This window comes from Phyllostomus discolor, chromosome 3 (genome assembly GCF_004126475.2).
Source record: "Phyllostomus discolor isolate MPI-MPIP mPhyDis1 chromosome 3, mPhyDis1.pri.v3, whole genome shotgun sequence".
In the NCBI taxonomy this organism is placed as follows: domain Eukaryota; kingdom Metazoa; phylum Chordata; class Mammalia; order Chiroptera; family Phyllostomidae; genus Phyllostomus; species Phyllostomus discolor.
The window spans coordinates 98360126-98376341 of NC_040905.2; the positions used below are offsets into that span (position 1 = coordinate 98360126).

Consider the following 16216-nt stretch of genomic DNA (forward strand, 5'->3'; position numbering starts at 1 on the left):
GTGCATGAAGGAGACTGTACAAGCATCTCTTGTAACCCCTGTGGGTTAGGCACACAACAGCTACTCAATAAATTGCTGCTGCTGGGCAAAGCAGAAAAAAGAGAACGGAAGCAGTTTTCTTAACCAAAAGGGTGGCATGTTTTTCCGAGTCTCCACAACTACATCTAGTCTTTTAACTCAGCTGTAAATCTACAATGGCAGGGGCTAAGCTAACTCCAGCATGTAAACACAGCCTACTCTAACAGTTCCCGAACACACTCACGTACACACACAATTTGTCTCACTTACATCTGGAACAATGACTGTGAGCTTGGGATTTAAAGCATGATAGACTTTTCCAATGGCCCCCTTGTAACACCAGAAAGGATTGTAATCTTGAGCATATTTTGTGTTGGCATCCCTGGCAGTTGTGAAGATCTTGTACCAGAGCGTGGCGTTGCTGTACGTGTCCGGAACACAGTGTGGTGGCTGTCTGCAGGGGAAGAGAGGGAAAGATGCACTGGGTGGCCTGAGACATTGACTGTGTCCTCCCCACAGCCCCTAGCCCAACAATGACTGCAGCCAAATGTGTGGAGAAAAGAAAGAGAAAACGTAAATATTTCTTTGAGATAAACACAATTATGTTTTCAGTTCAGGGACCTTTTTTTAACGTAATAAACATGGAGGAAGAAATAGGCATTTGACATTTAAGAGTTTAGATGTTAGATTTTTGCCTTTGGAAGTCAACTCATGGTCCTCTCACATATGATGTGGCCAAAGGAGAACCTGCTTCTTTTAAGCCTATTTTCTCAGACTAAATTTTTTAGACACCACACAAAGTCTGATACACAAACTTCTCCATCAGATATTATAGCCAACAGCAAATTATGTTAAACTTATCCGATCTTGTCCTACAAACCTCCAAATGTCTAAAATAGAAACATTCTGGAGTAATTATTCTTATTGAAAATGGATTCACCGTAGGATTTTTAATGGGCTACAGCTTGTGTATTCCATGTATTTATACATCATTATCTCCTTTACAGAAAAAAGGTACAAAGACCTTAAAGGCAAAACGATAATACTGACAGATGCTCAAAAAATATGAAGCAAGTTTCAGAAACTGTAACTGTCTCATAGAAAATACGGTTTGATTTATGCTCTCAATTTAAAAAATAAGTCCTTCTGGATAATGGAGATGAACAAAACCTTTATTTTTTGGGAGCCTTAACTGCATGTCACTCTGGCCATGAGACCCACCATTCCTTATCTTTCCTGTGATGAGCTTCTTCTACCAACAGGAAAGGCAGCCTAAGAATAGGCAACAGCAACCAGTTACAACCGGTTGAGGAACAACTCTGCCAGTTACATGCAGAAGTTCTACCTTAGAATTCCAAATTAAACTCAGAGAATCCCTTAGTCCAGGGAAAGTGATGCAGTGAAAGCCATCCTAAGAATCTGCTGCTGAAGCATCCCAGTCAGATTCACGGTCAACAGAGCTTCTCTGACATACACCCATGGGCTCAGGAAACCACTTACACGGTGACAGGGAACACCCCGGGGTTGGCTGTGAGGGTCATGCAGGCCGTGAACACCACCTGCTCACAGTGACCGTGAAGGGCACAGTCATCCGAGCTCCAAGCTGAAGGCAGGGTAAAGGTAATGTTTATCTCTTCATGGGCTTCCTTGCCTATGGAAGAGAAATTGGGTGGTTTTTTTGTTGTTGTTGTTCATGGTTTTTTTTTTTTTTTTTAAGAAAGGCAAGAATCCATATTTATTATTCTCTGGGACTTGAATAAGTCCTGAAATTAAACCCACCCAGGAATCCCCTTTCAGCCCACAGAAGCAGGACTCCTGCCTCTGTGGGATTTCAGGAACGACACCAGTTCTGAGTTGGACTCTGAGACCTGCTCACCTGGCAGAGCCACCAGATGGCAAGTGGAGAGGGGCCACTTGCAGCCAGGGCTGAGGATGCTAAGCAAGAGCCCAAGCAGTGCCCCGTTGGAAAGCTGGGGACTGGGTGAGCTATTATCACCATTGTATGAACATCTGCACAGCATCCTTCCACTTTCAAACTGCTTTTATATTGATCACTTAAAACGTATGACTACCTCATGAACACGACCAAAGAGGTGTTATTGCTCCCCTTTACATATGGGCAGACTGAGGACCAGAGGGTCTAAAAGACTTAAGTAAGGTCATGGGACCAGTTAACTGATGAAGCTTAAACAAAAACCAAGGTATTTAAACATCAGAGCAGAAGAGAAAGGTTTACTCTCAACACAGAAAACCCAGAGGTTGACCCTTACCTTATTTCCATGGGAGTTCTCACCTGTCACAACTAACAGGAGGCTGGTAGGTACTCCCAAGTTCTTTAGAGACTTTAAAAGGTTCTTTGTAAGCAAAGCTTATTCTTCCAAGGCCCAGGCCTCCAGCACACTGCCTTTCCTGATTAGTCTAGCTTCCACTACTCTCTCAGCCTTGTCCTGAATCACTTCTAGTGTGTCATGGGTTTAGTACTAGTCAAAGGGTGCTCAATGTTCAACTGGTGTCTATTTTTATCATTATTATTTAACAAGCATCATAGAGCATCTGCTTGATGCCAAGGACTGCTGTAAGCGCTTGGTAAATATTATTCATATTATCCTTGTCTCTTCCATAATCCTAACACCAAAGGGAAGAGACCAGATCTTAAGCTTATTCTAGTGTGTTCCAGCAGCCAGCACAGTGCTGAGCTAATGGTGGACATTCAAAAGTTTGTAGATTAATAGCAATACTTGAAGTATGTACTGCAATCTCCAACACGATCAACCTGAATAGATTTTTGTGTGTTTGTAAATATTAAGACCAGAAATAAGCCTTATAGTTGCTCCCTATTTCTCATTCTTATAGGCTTTTTAGTAAAAAGCCTACTGTGTGGTAAGCAGTTTATTAAGTGAAGATGTAGCAAAAATGGCCCCTCTTGACTTCATTGAGTTCAAACTCAACAAAAGGAGAGATGCATGCAAAAATGAAAAATAGTCTGATGAGTAAAACCATACACTGCTAATACTCTGCCATGTGACAGTGGTGGCTGGAGAAAATCTGAAAGGAAACTGGCTAACACACATACCTGAAAGTCCAATCTGATGCCCTACAATGGTCGAGTACAGATGGGTGACATTGCGAGAGTACCCTCCAAAGGGTTTGAGTGGGTCCAGGGTGAGAGTGATTGCAACTGAGATGTTAACCGGGCCTGAATCCTCCAGGGCCTGTGGGGACTGGGTGGACACTCTGGCCTGCCCACTGGTCATTGTGCTTTCCAGAGTTGTGGTGTCATTTGTAAGATGCTTCAATGTTTCATTCTCTGATACACACAAGTCCAAATCATTAAACCGCAGCAAAAAAGTATTCCAATCCTTCAGTAAAATGAAACAGAGAGAAACAAGTGTGAGCAGTCTAAAGTGCCGCTTCTGCAGTCACACAGCCGTGACCCTCAAGGTAGCATCACACCACAGTGGGGACACCACACTCCAGAGTGAATCATTTACAGTAACAGCTATGTTAAAGCCACCAGCCTCTTGCACTGGCATAATGGTGTGGTTTTCCAAACCACTCTCATATTCATAACCTCAAATGTGAACTCTTCATTGGCATGACATATTAAGTAAACTGCGGGATTAAATCAATTTAAGAAAATATGACCGAAAATAAAATAGCAGATTATACTTACAGAAAATGACTTAGCCTCAAAATCAAACATGAAAAGAAAGCTTGAAAAAATTAGTAAGACATTAAAAGCATTAATTCAAAATTCTCTAGCAGCTGCAATTAATTTTTTAAAATAAGGCTGCCTCAAAATAATTCCTCAAAAGGTCAATTCTATACATTTTGCTTTCTCTCTTGAAAATGAGAAATTCAGTAAATACCAACACTCATGGGACTTTTCCCCCTTGTCATGGACTTTGGATGCCACCTCAAAACAGGAACAATTTCCAAAGGGAGGAGAAAGAGCTGTTTTCAAGCTTCTCTTAATATCTACACCCTGTATTAGTGGTTTAAATTATAAGCAGTTTTAAAAACACAGCTTATTATGTCATGATTAAACTGATACCAACATGGTAATCACCAGAGTTTAATTTAAGCAGAAACAGCAACGACAAACCTAACCTAGGCCGTGACATTCTCCCAAGCAACATTTGTCTACAAAAAGTTGCCAAAGTGAAGACAAACCAAGTGAGGGAACACTCCCAATCACACTCACACCAACATTAATCAAATGCTATTTGTGCAACCCCCAAAAGTCACGTGAGTCTATCTCTGCAGCATCAGTCAGTAAATGGTGTACGGTATTCAATAAGACTGCAACTGGATGCATCAAATCACATTTTCTCTAATACCTACAAACAGTAGACCAACCATTCAAGAACACTAGGGCTGGAAATAAACATTCTAGTGTCAGCTCTTCACACTCCAGACTCTGGGAAACAGAGGCCCAATGAAAATTAGACTCTCCAACTCCACAGTTGAAGGCAGAATCAGAATTAAGTTTTTTGATTCACAGCCCCAAACTTTTCCTCTATACTGAGGATCCTAATTTGAAAATAAAATCACTAAATTAATCATAGCCAATATAGGAGACTGTTCTGCATGGCGTGGGCCCAGCTCCCAGTGGAAAGCAAGGTCCGATGCATGGGACCCACACCCACAGATAGGTTCTCCCATGGGAGAATTGACCTTTTGAGGAATACAATCAGGCCTGCATTGTACCTAGGCCACTGTGAGATTTGCTTTTTGCTAAACTCCCTCACCCTGAATTAAGGCATCAAGTGCTTACTATAACTTCCTAAAGTCTGTGCTAAACCTCCCAAGTATGTAATGTACCCAGTTCAACCGCTTTTGCCCTTGGTCCTGCAACATCCTTCTTTTTGAAGTAATTAGCAGCATCCTCTCCTTTGTTTTCTGTAAAAGGTAACCACCTAAAGTGACTGTGCCTAGTAAATGAGGACCATCATGTAATGTGCCCAGAAAAGCAATAAAAGTCTATCAAGGCAAGGGTCGAGGCATTCTCCTCTTGGAAGAGTGGTGGTGCTGTCCCTTTCTCACGGCAGTCTGTGTGAACTTGTCTCGTGTCTCATCCACAATGTCACGGACCCCACAAGCCAGGATCTGCATCAGCCAAAGTTCTAGCATCTGGCCATTGCCATCATCTGGCAATGTTTTCCTGTAGAGCTCTGGTCCATTTTGAACAGTCTGCCAAAGCATGTCAGGCCCCATTTTGATTTTAGGGCTAATTTTCCTAGCTACATCATAACCACTGGCCTTGGCCGAGCGTTCATCATGGACTGGAGCTCCACGGGAAAACAATGCCAGGATGCCACAGAGCCTTGGCTGCAACTAGAATGTTCACTTCATACCTAATGTGGATACATCCTGTTTAAATAACCTTTACAGATTCAGGCAGGGTCAGAGAAGAGGGAAAATTAGCCAGCCGGCATCTCTTGGTAAGACATTCTTTGAGAGGGCTGTATGGTAGAAATAGCTAAAATCTGTTTCTTTAACTGTGTTAAGGAGTTCACGTGTGAAGGTGGTCCCTCCTGCCAAGATCACCTATGATCTAGGTGATCTTGCCACAGAGCACAAGACAAAACCATGGCCCCCTTTACACTGAGTAGAACTCTCCTCTCCTTCACAAGGCAGCACACCCAACGCAGCAACAAAGCAATTCCAATCTCTACTCCTACCCCACTGCCAACAACAAACACACACAAGAACAGTGTACGAGGGGGTATTCAGGGAATCTACTAAAACAGGAACAAGTCTGTCCTAAAAGAAACTTTATCCACCGATAAATTCACCGTATCATTACTTCAGCATAATTTCTAACATGTAAAATAAATTAATAGGTAATATTGTCATTCATTTCTATTAAAAAGAACTATTAACTTTTTGAAATGCAAAAATACACATCATTTAAATCTGCATTGTGAGTGTTTACACCACTATGTGCTTAGATTAAGGATTAAAGGGCAATACCCTAATATTTCTTTTTAAACTGACCAAAATGTAAAATCAAGAAGGCAAATTTGTAGATAACTGAAGTTTTCCTTGATTAAAAAAAAAGACAAATATATTTGGAAATAAGATGCAGCTTTCTAATTTCTTTAGGATCCCTGCTTATCCAATGAGGAAACTAGTTGTATAATTGATAAAACTCCATGATGATGATATGAGGATTTAAAATAACAAATGTTTATAGTTTTTAAAAACCGCAATGAGATAATTTCATATGAATATAAAAGAAGCTAGTTCTCCAGCTTCTTGATGCAAACACTTTGCAAACATACTTTCCAAAATAACTGATTCACTGCTGAAATAGTCTAACTGAAATGGTAGCCTCAATAACTATCTGAGCAGGTATTTTATAAGAAAGAGAGAGAAAGATAAAAAGTTCTGAATACTGACTTTTCTCACTGGGATAAAAAAGTTACAACCAAAGAAGAGTGTGTGAAGAGCCCCTAAGGTGTTTTTCCCCTCTGGAAGGTCCATCCTGAGAGAACTTAGAATATACTATACCTCTGCCATTTCTGGTGACTTAATCTCCTTGATTTTGAAGAAGTAGCCCAAGGTCAGGAAGGCTATTGCCATGGCACTGACACTGATCATAAAGACCACCAGTGGAGGCCGACTGCTGATGTACAGCTTCAGGTTCTCCAGGGGGTTGATGTTAAACATTATTCTGATCAGCTCCACCTGAAAGGCATTAATGAGAAGAGTCATGGACCAACTTGCCAGAAGAAAACCTAGGATTCTCACTTTTCTTTTCATGGTATAAGGGGGTAAGGAAGTCACTCATTATTGAACTTGAGAAATATTTGATCATAAATCTTCAGAAGACTAGCAAGAAAAAACATGAATTGTTAACTATCATCATTTCCAAATGGTAAGATACGGAATGATAGGCATTCCCCTTCGGTTTAATCTTCTAATGATACTATAATGAACATCTGTTAACTTCCACGTTACTTAAACAAACTGTTTGAGTAGGCCAGTAATATGACAAACACATGCCAGCACCCAAAACTAAGCTGAGGATGCTCCCATCTCCTACCACTGAAGGCTGAATACTATCTGCTCAACATTCTGTCCCCTTCACCACCATACTCACGCCCATTCCAGCACTAGGCATAGACGGGCACTCAGTAAATACTGAATTTTATCCCTGCCCTGCTTAAAGCCCTCCTAAGACTTCCCACTGGACCTAGGATGAGGTCAGTGACAGCTCCCTGTCATGGCCCACAGTGTTTCATAATCCAGAAGTCCCACCAGCTTTAATGACTGAACCTCTACCAACTTCCCCTGTCTTTCAAATGACTTAGGCCACAGAAGCTTTGCTATTTTTCAGGATGGGCTTTTCAGTTTCTGCTAGGAAGTCAGCTGGGATTTTGACAGAGATAGCACTGAATCTATGGAACAGCTTGAGTAGTACTGCCATCTTAACAATATTGTCTTCCAGTCCATGAACTTGAGATATCTTTCCATTTACTGAGGTTTTAATTCATTTCAACAATGTTCTTCTTTTGCTAAATGTATTTTAGTATTTCATTCTTCTTGGAATTGTTGAACATGTTCTATTTGAAGGCTTCTTACCTCTGCCTGGAATGCTTTAATCGAAAATCTCTACGCATTTGCTCCTTCTTAAAATGCAGTTCTCCACACACAACTCCTCAGGGAGGCCTTCCCTGATAACCCTCAGCCCCTAGTCTCTCAGTACCTTGCTTTAGTTCCCTACATGGTTTAGTGCCAGTCAAGAATACAACTGCCTTTCCACTCGTTTACTGTGTCTCATTCCTCATTTTTGAGCTCCAGGACAGCAGAGATTTTGCCCAGTCTTGTTCACTGTTAAAACCCTGGTCCCTGACCCCTGATAGTAGTTGGCACCTCATGAGCACTTACATACGCGAGAAGGCTACACCACCACCATTTAAAAAGCAATTTTTAAAAATCTATACCAGGATTTAAATTTGAGAGAAAAAGATGCATCAACAGCCTCTAAGAACTAGTAGAAACCACTTACAATAAGCCAAGCTGTTCCTTATTTATCCTCATGAGAATCGTTGGAGATGGGGAAAACAGACTTTCAGCTCTCCCTAGAGGCAACCTCAGTTCTTAAATTGACAAGTGCCATTACCTATGCACACTTTGTATACTTTTTGTATATGTGTATATACACACACAGATACAATTACTGGTGTGGGGAGAATATTGTGTATATATATCCTTGTGCTATTTTAACTCGACATTCTGTTTCTGAGCAGGTAAATTCAATGGACCAGATCTACATACATCAGCAGATAAATCTCAGAAATGGAATGATTCTCCCCACTGTTTCAATCACAGAGAGCACTAAGCAGGCACAAGAGTGGCTCTAGTACAACTAAGTCACAGCGCAGGGCCATCTACAATGGTCACTCTGTTCTCTGAGTAAGTTGCACCAAGGAACTTCCCCAGCTTTATTTCCCAACATTCATGCCAACACTTGATATTCTAAGGCACATGGACTTGTACCAAGACAAATAGGAAATGGTATCTCACCATTATTTTAAATTGCATCTCTGTGAAGCCAAACTTCTTTACCAGCCATTCAGATGTTTTTCTAGGTGAACTGCCTGAATCTTTGGCCATTTACTAGTAAGATGTCTGTCAATTTCTTATTAATGTTTATGAATTCCTTTTATATTCTGGATACTGAGCCATTACCAATTTTGTGTTATATACAATTACTGTACGTCTGTCGATTTTCTTTAATATGGTTTATGGTATCTTTGCCATATGAAAGGGTCTTGATTTTTTTTAAACAGCCTTATCAAGATCTAATTCACCCATTTAAAGTATACACTTCAATTCATTCAATTGGGCAAACCATCACTATAACCAACTTTTATATTTTCATAATTTCACATAAAAAACCCACAACTTGTGGCAAGTTATCCTTTATTTCCCCTAGCTCTCAGGTAAACTCTAATGTACTTTCTGTCTAGACATTTCAAATAAATGAAATCTATGTGATCTTTTGCGACTGACTTCTTTCACTTAGCATCATGTTTTCAACATTCATCCATGCAGCATATGTCAGTACTTCATTCCTCTGTACTGCTAAAAATATTCCCATTGTACAAAGTATTTTCTTTATTCATAAACATTGTTTACCCAGTCATCAGTTGATAAACATCTGGGTTTCCACATTTTAGCTACTGTGGACATGCTTTCACTTGTCTTGGTCATGCATGTGGGACTGGTTTTGCTGGGTCATATGGTAACTATGTTTAACCTGTTTAGGACTTCTCAGACTATTTTCCAAAGCGACCACCCCATTCTGCATCCTCGCCAGCAGTGTAATGAGTGTTCAAACTTCTCTATAACCTCACCAACACTTATCATTTTTTATTATCCACCCTACAGAGGGTGTGAGGGGTGGTATCTCATGGTAGTTTGATTTGCTTTTCCTTGGCAGTTATAAGTTCTTCATTTTAATATATTTAAATTTATCAACCTTTTCCTTTTATGGTTGTATGTGTATATTATTTAAGAATCTCTTCCCATCTTTGTATGCCATAAAGTTTTTTTCATTGTTTTCTTATATAAGTTTTGTAGTTTTATTTATTTACTTTTAGCTTCTTATCTACTTGGAATTGATTTGGAAGTCCAGAATCAGGCAGGTTTCTAGTTTAATCTTTTTTTTTTTTAATATAGGTGGCCAATTGTCCAACACTATTTATTAAATTTGGTTTTGTACTGTGATCATAGATCTCCTGTAGATTTGTAATGCCATCTCTCACATATACCAAGCCCCCACACATAAGTGGGTTTTTCTCTAGGCCTTTTGCATTCCAGTACTATATATCTCAGCCTAGTACCACACTATTTTAAATCTTGCTATTTACTAAAAGAAGTGTTCTACTTTACTATTATTATTCAAAATTGTCTTGCCTATTCCTGGCCTTTTACTCTGCCACATGCATTTTATATTTTTAAGATTTTATTTATTTTTAAGGAGAGAGGAAGGGAAGGAGAAAGAGAGGGAGAGAAACATCAATGTGTGAGAGATACATCAATTGGCTGCCTCTTGTATTCCCCCAACTGGGGGCCTAGCCCACAACCCAGGCATGTGCCCTGACTGGGAATTGAACCGGCAACCTTGTGGTTCACAGGCCAGCACTAACTAGCCACACTAGCCAGGGCTGCCATACGCATTTTAGGTTCCAACGGTAAAGTTCCCAGAAAAATCCTGTTGAGATTTAACCTCAAATTGAATCAAATATACTATTAATTCAGGAAAGGAATAACATTTTTACAACACTGTGTTTTCTAATCTATGAATGTAGTATCTCTTTCCATTTGAGTCTATTTTTCCAATTTTAAAAATATTTCCTCATGTATCTTTGTTAGATTGATTCAAAGACATACTAATTTATGTAGCTACTGTTGATAGTATCTTCTAAAAATTACATTTTTCATGTTATTAGTTCACACAGAAGCAACAGACTTTGTAGCATGGATGAGTACAGAAGTAACCCTATCATAGGCAGATCCTTGCTGAGATAAATACAAACCAACTTAACTCTTAATGACTGTATATTGTTGGACACAGTGGGAGAGAAACTGAAGGAACCCCAAATTCAGGGGCTAATGTTCCTGTACAGCAATTTTCTTCCACAAGACTTCTGCTAAGTAAACAGCGCTTGGGGACTTAACTAGAAAGTGGAGAAAGATCTTGTAGACCTGCATTGCTTAGATCCAAAAGAAATTTAAAGATACAATGGTGCAGAATTCCCCCCAAATGGATGAAGGATGTTAACCACACTTTCAAGCTTAGCAAACCCTAACCAGGAAAAACAAAGAAATGCATTATTGGTACATCATAGCAAAAACTAAAGGAAAACCTTATAAGCAGCCAGAGAAAAAGGATATATTAAAATCAGGGTAAAAAACATAATTACAGCTGACTTGTCATCAGAAAGAATAAAAATAACAAAAGGCATCTTTAAAATGCTAAAATTTTAAAAAACAATAAAAGAAATTCTTCAGGCTGGAGAGACAGATCCCAGATAGAAGCCCAGATTTCAGGAAGGAACTAAGGACAATACAAAGAATGAATATTTGGTAAATACAGGGTGGGGCAAAAGTAGGTTTCCAGTTGAAGATACACAAAACAGAATTTATTCTTGTATTATTCCATATTAATTATTGTATTATTTTCCATTCAAACAACTGTAAACCTACTTTTGCCGCACCCTGTATAAGACATTTACATATGTATAAAAAATACTGACTGTATAAACGAAAGTAGCATTTAAATAAATAAAGGAAAGATGAACTATTTAATAAACAGGGTTAAAGCAGCTAGAAAAATTAAGGTGGATTTGTTTCCCCCAAAAAACAAAAACCAAAAACAATAGACTCTTCTATACTGATCTGGATTCCAGACACTGCTGAAATCTTTTCAATTCTAACTAGCCTGTTTATATCTTCCTTTGGATTTTGTGAAAACAGTCCTACTGTTTACAAGCAATAACCATATTTCTTCCTTTCCAGCTCATTTTTTCCTTTTTCTCACTTCTTTGACTAGAATCTTCTGTGAAATGATGAATAAAAGTGGCAACAGTAAGAATCCTTGCCACATTCTTGGCTTTAAGGGAAATGCTTCAAGTGCCTTACTATTAAATGTGGTATATGTAAAAGGTTTCTGATAGATATCCCTTACCAAGTGAAGGAAATCCTTTTTCAAGTTTGCAAAGAGATTTTCATTATAAATACGTGTTGCACTTTAATGAATGTTTTATTGGCAACCTCTGAACAATATATTTCTTTCCTTTAATCTGCTGATAGGAACTATGTTGTTTTTATGTTGACTCACTTGCATCCCTTGGATAAACTTGCTATGATCATGATTTTTAAAAACACTGCTGATTTATATTTGCTAAATTTTATTCTAAATTTCCACACCTATTCATGTGAGATAAAAAAAAATATGAGCCATTATCATACTCCTTAATTGTATATACTTCTTGACTAGTATGACTAAGTTATCCTAGTACCATAAACTTAATTACATTTGTGCACTCATCTATCTTCTATAACAATGTGGGTAAGATATATGCTTCTGTTTTTGGAAGCTTGATAGACCTTAACCAAAAAAAATCCAGATCTATCAAATTTGTGTTTGTTCTTATAATTTGGTAGGTTGTCTGAACTACGCATTCATGTTTTTTAAATGACTATAAGTCTACATTTTCTATTTCTATTAAGTCAATTTTGATAAAACATATTATCCTAGGAAACAGCCCATTACATTGATCAATTTGGGTATACTGAACCATCCTTGTATCCTGGAATGAACCCCACTTGATTATGATGTATTATTTTTTAATATATTGTTATATTTGATTTGCTAGTATTTTGTTTAGATTTCTACATCTATGTTCATCAGACACTGGTCTGCAGTTTTCATTTTTAGTGTTATCCTTACCAAGCTTTGATATCAGAGTTATGCTGGCCTCATAAAATGTGTTAGGAAGTATAGTTTCTTTGCAACTTTTTTGGAACAGTTTGAGAAAGGTATTAAATCTTCTTTAAATGTTTGGTAGAATTCATTAGTGAAGCTATCTGGTCTGGGACTTTTATTTGGGGGGAGATTTTTGATGACTGTTTCAATTTCCTCACTGTTGATCAGTGTATTTAGATTTTCTAATTCTTCATGCTTCAGTCTAGGAAGGTTATATATTTGTAGGAACTTATCTATTTCTTCTAGGTTATTAAATTTGGTGGCATATAGTCTTTCATAGCATTCTAGTATAATCCTTTGTCTATCTCTGATGTCTGGTAACCTCTTTCATTTCTGATTTTGTTTATATGAGTATTTTCTCTTTTTTCCGTACTGAGTCTAGCCAGAGGTTTGTCAATTTTATTAAATGTTTTCAAAGAACCAGCTCTTTTTAAAAATTAATTTTTGTATAGTCTTTTTGTTCTCTATTTCATTAAATTATACTCGTTTTGATACGTTATGTTGTCATTCTCATTTGTCTCTGTATTATCTTTTGACCTCAGCTTTTATTTCTTCTTTGATCCAGTCATTTTTTTAGTAGTATGCTGTTTAATCTCTGCATATCTGTGTGTTTCTTTACTTCATTTTTTTGCAGGGATTTCTAATTTCAAAGCATTTTGGTCACAGAATACGCTTGGTATGATTTCAATCTTTTTGAATTTGTGGAGGCTTGTTTTGTCACCCATCATGTGGTCTATCCTTGAGAATATTCCATGTGCACTGGAGAACAATGTATAATCTTAATATTCTGAGATAAAAGACTCTGTACACATCAATTATGTCCATATGATGTAATGTGTCATTTAAGGCTCATATTCCCTTACTTATTTTGTTTGAATGAGCTGTCTAGAGTTGTCAATGGAGTTCTTACATCCCCAACTATGAGAGCGTTTTTGTCAATTTCTCCCTTTTGTTCTGTCAGTAGTTGCTCTGATACAATATTTTGGTGCTCCCTGATTGGGTGCGTATGTATTGAGAAGTGTTATGTCTTCTTGACGTAGTGTCCTCTTTATCATTATAAAATGTCCATCTTTGTTTCTTGTTACCTTTGATATTTTTTAGATATTTTGTCAGATATTAAGTATGGCTACACCTGTCTTTCTGTGGATGCTAAGAATCTTTTTCCACCCTTTCACTTTGGGTCTATCTTTGTCTTTGCAGCTTAAATGTGTCTCCTGAAGGGAGCATACAGTTGGGTTTGTTTTGTGATCCAATCTGTCATGCTGTGTCTTTTTACTGGTAAATTCAGTCCATTTACATTTAGGATAAATACTGATGTCTGAGAATTTCCTACAGCCATTTTATCTTTTGTTTTATGGTAACTGTGTCTCCACTGGTTCTTTTCCTTTGTGTTTCTGTCTGTTGTTTCTGTTTGCTGGTATTCCATAGCTCTTTCCTCTGTATCCTCTTTTTTTATGTGTCTCACTTTTGTTTTTGTATGTATGCGGTCACCATTAGGTTTATAAAAGTGAATGTTTCATATATGTAGTAGTCCTTTCTTTTGAATGCATGTGATCTCCATCCTCCTTTGCAAATTCTGATCTTTACCTCTTCCACTTTTTTTTAAAGATTTTATTTATTTATTTTTAGAGAGGGAAGGGAGGGAGAAAGAGAGAATAACATCAATGTGTGGTTGCTGGGGGTCATGGCCTGCAATCCAGGCATGTACCCTGACTGGGAATCGAACCACCTCTTCCACTTTTATGTTTTTGTTTCCACAAATTATCAATTATCCCTATTTATGATGTAAGTTCATTGGTGACTTTACTCATATTTTTGTGACCTTTTGTTCTTTGTTTCAGATAGAATAACCCCCTTGAGTATTTCCTGCAGTAGGAAGTCTTCCTGCAGAGGGAAGTGATAACTTCCCTCAACTTCTAAATGTCTGGAAAAGTCTTTATTTCTCCTTCATATCTAAAAGGTAACTTTGCAAAACATATTATTCTTGGCTGGTGATTTCTCTTTCAGTACTTTGAATATTTGGTTCCATTTTCTTCTAGCTTGCAGAGCTTCTGCTAAGAAGTCTGATGATAACCTAATGAACTTCCTTTACACATTATTTTCTTCTTCTCCACTGCCTTGAGAATTCTTTGTCATCAATTTTTGACAGTTTTAATACAATGCACCTTGGAGAAGGTCTTTTGGGCTGAGGGAATGAGATGTTCTATTTGCTTCTTGGACTTGAGCACCTTTTCTTTCTATAGCTTTGGGACATTCACATCAACTATTTGTTTGAATAGGCTCTCTGTTACCTTTTCCCTCTACTCTTCTTCTGATAGGCTTATTATTCTTATATTGCTCTTTCAGATAGAATCAGATAGTTCCTATGCTTGCCAGCTCATTCTTGATCTCCTTTAATGAGTTTTTCATCTCTAAGGTGTCTGTTTAGTTCTTTTACAGTTTCAATCTCTTTGGTAAAGTACTCATTTTGTTTGTTGATTTTTTTCTAAGCTCATTAAATTCCCTATCTGCATTTTCTTACATCACCCTGAGTTGTTTTTCAGAATTGTAATCTTGAATTCTGTCATTTATATCACATATTTCCATTCCTTTAAGTTCGTTTTCTGGGGAGTTTTCCTATCTTTCTTAGCTGACTTGCTAACTTGGTTATTCATGGTATTTGATGGATTCCCCCTCTGTCTAGGCATCTATGCATGAGTGGCAGTTCTCTAGTACATTGATACAAAAACGTTTTTCTATTATTTTCCAATAGGTAGCACCAAATCACTAGATTTTTGTTTTCTTGAACTTCTCTGGCTTAACTGATGTCCACAGGTTGGTGGAAAATGGAAAGAAGGGTACCTCCCCTGTGATCCAGTTGCATCAGTCCTAGGGATCCACAACCCCACAGGGGAATGTGGTGGGCAATGAGGGTCCAAATCTGTGAAACCCAGTGATGTCTCTCACAGACAGACTCTGCGCTCAGTGCAGCCGGAATGTGTGGAAGTGGAGTAGGCTAGGGTAATCCGGCTGCTATTGAAGCTGCTCTGCCATCCCTGTAATGATGACTTCGGACATCTACAGAGTCCCCCTGCGCCTCGGTCCTGAGACCAGTTACACAGTGTACCCTTTGCTCAGGAAAAAAGTGGTTCTGTAGTACCAGTTCTTAGTTTTGCAGATAATGTGCTCCACAATCCGATACCAAGAGTGAAAGGAGGTGAGCTCTGGGAGGTAAAATGGTAGCCAGGCTCCATAGCTTTGTTTCTTTGTCTGAAATGCCAAACACCAGACAACCACAGCCACACCTCTGTGCTGTATCCCTGCCCAGATCACTGGGCTCTGCTGCAGTTTGTACTGCCCACTCTTGCAGGAATGCCCACCAAATCTCTTTGCTCCTCCCAGCTGAAGGGAATGTCAGCCACAACCTGATTCCTCCCCTTTCTAGGCTGAGCCCAGCTGTGAGATCCCAGCTTTAGGGTTGCATCCACGGTTCATCTCAGCATTTCTCCCTTCTCACCTCCCTGGTTTGCTCCCACTTGCCCACCTTTGGATGGATCAATGTACAATCTCTCAGGTCTGTTTGTGGGTTGAGGAGAGAATCCTTTGTTAAATTATAGCTGTTCAAACTGCTGAAATTTTAAGGGGAGAGACCATAGGGATCTTCTATACCACCATTCCTCTGATGTCAATGTCAAATACTTTTTAAAAAAGCAG

General features: G+C 38.6%; 1 protein-coding gene across 1 annotated transcript in view; it reads right to left on the reverse strand.

The window, feature by feature from the left end:
• The window catches only part of TMEM248 (transmembrane protein 248), a 34857-nt gene that overhangs the window by 4759 nt on the left and 13882 nt on the right, over positions 1-16216 (reverse strand). Inside the window, exons 2-5 of the mRNA XM_028513939.2 lie at positions 6535-6711; positions 3092-3377; positions 1519-1669; positions 289-472 (exon numbers count right to left, since the gene is read on the reverse strand). Coding sequence (XP_028369740.1) covers positions 289-472; positions 1519-1669; positions 3092-3377; positions 6535-6693 — 780 coding nt within the window. The 5' untranslated portion in view covers positions 6694-6711. The remainder of the gene's footprint in view (positions 1-288; positions 473-1518; positions 1670-3091; positions 3378-6534; positions 6712-16216) is intronic.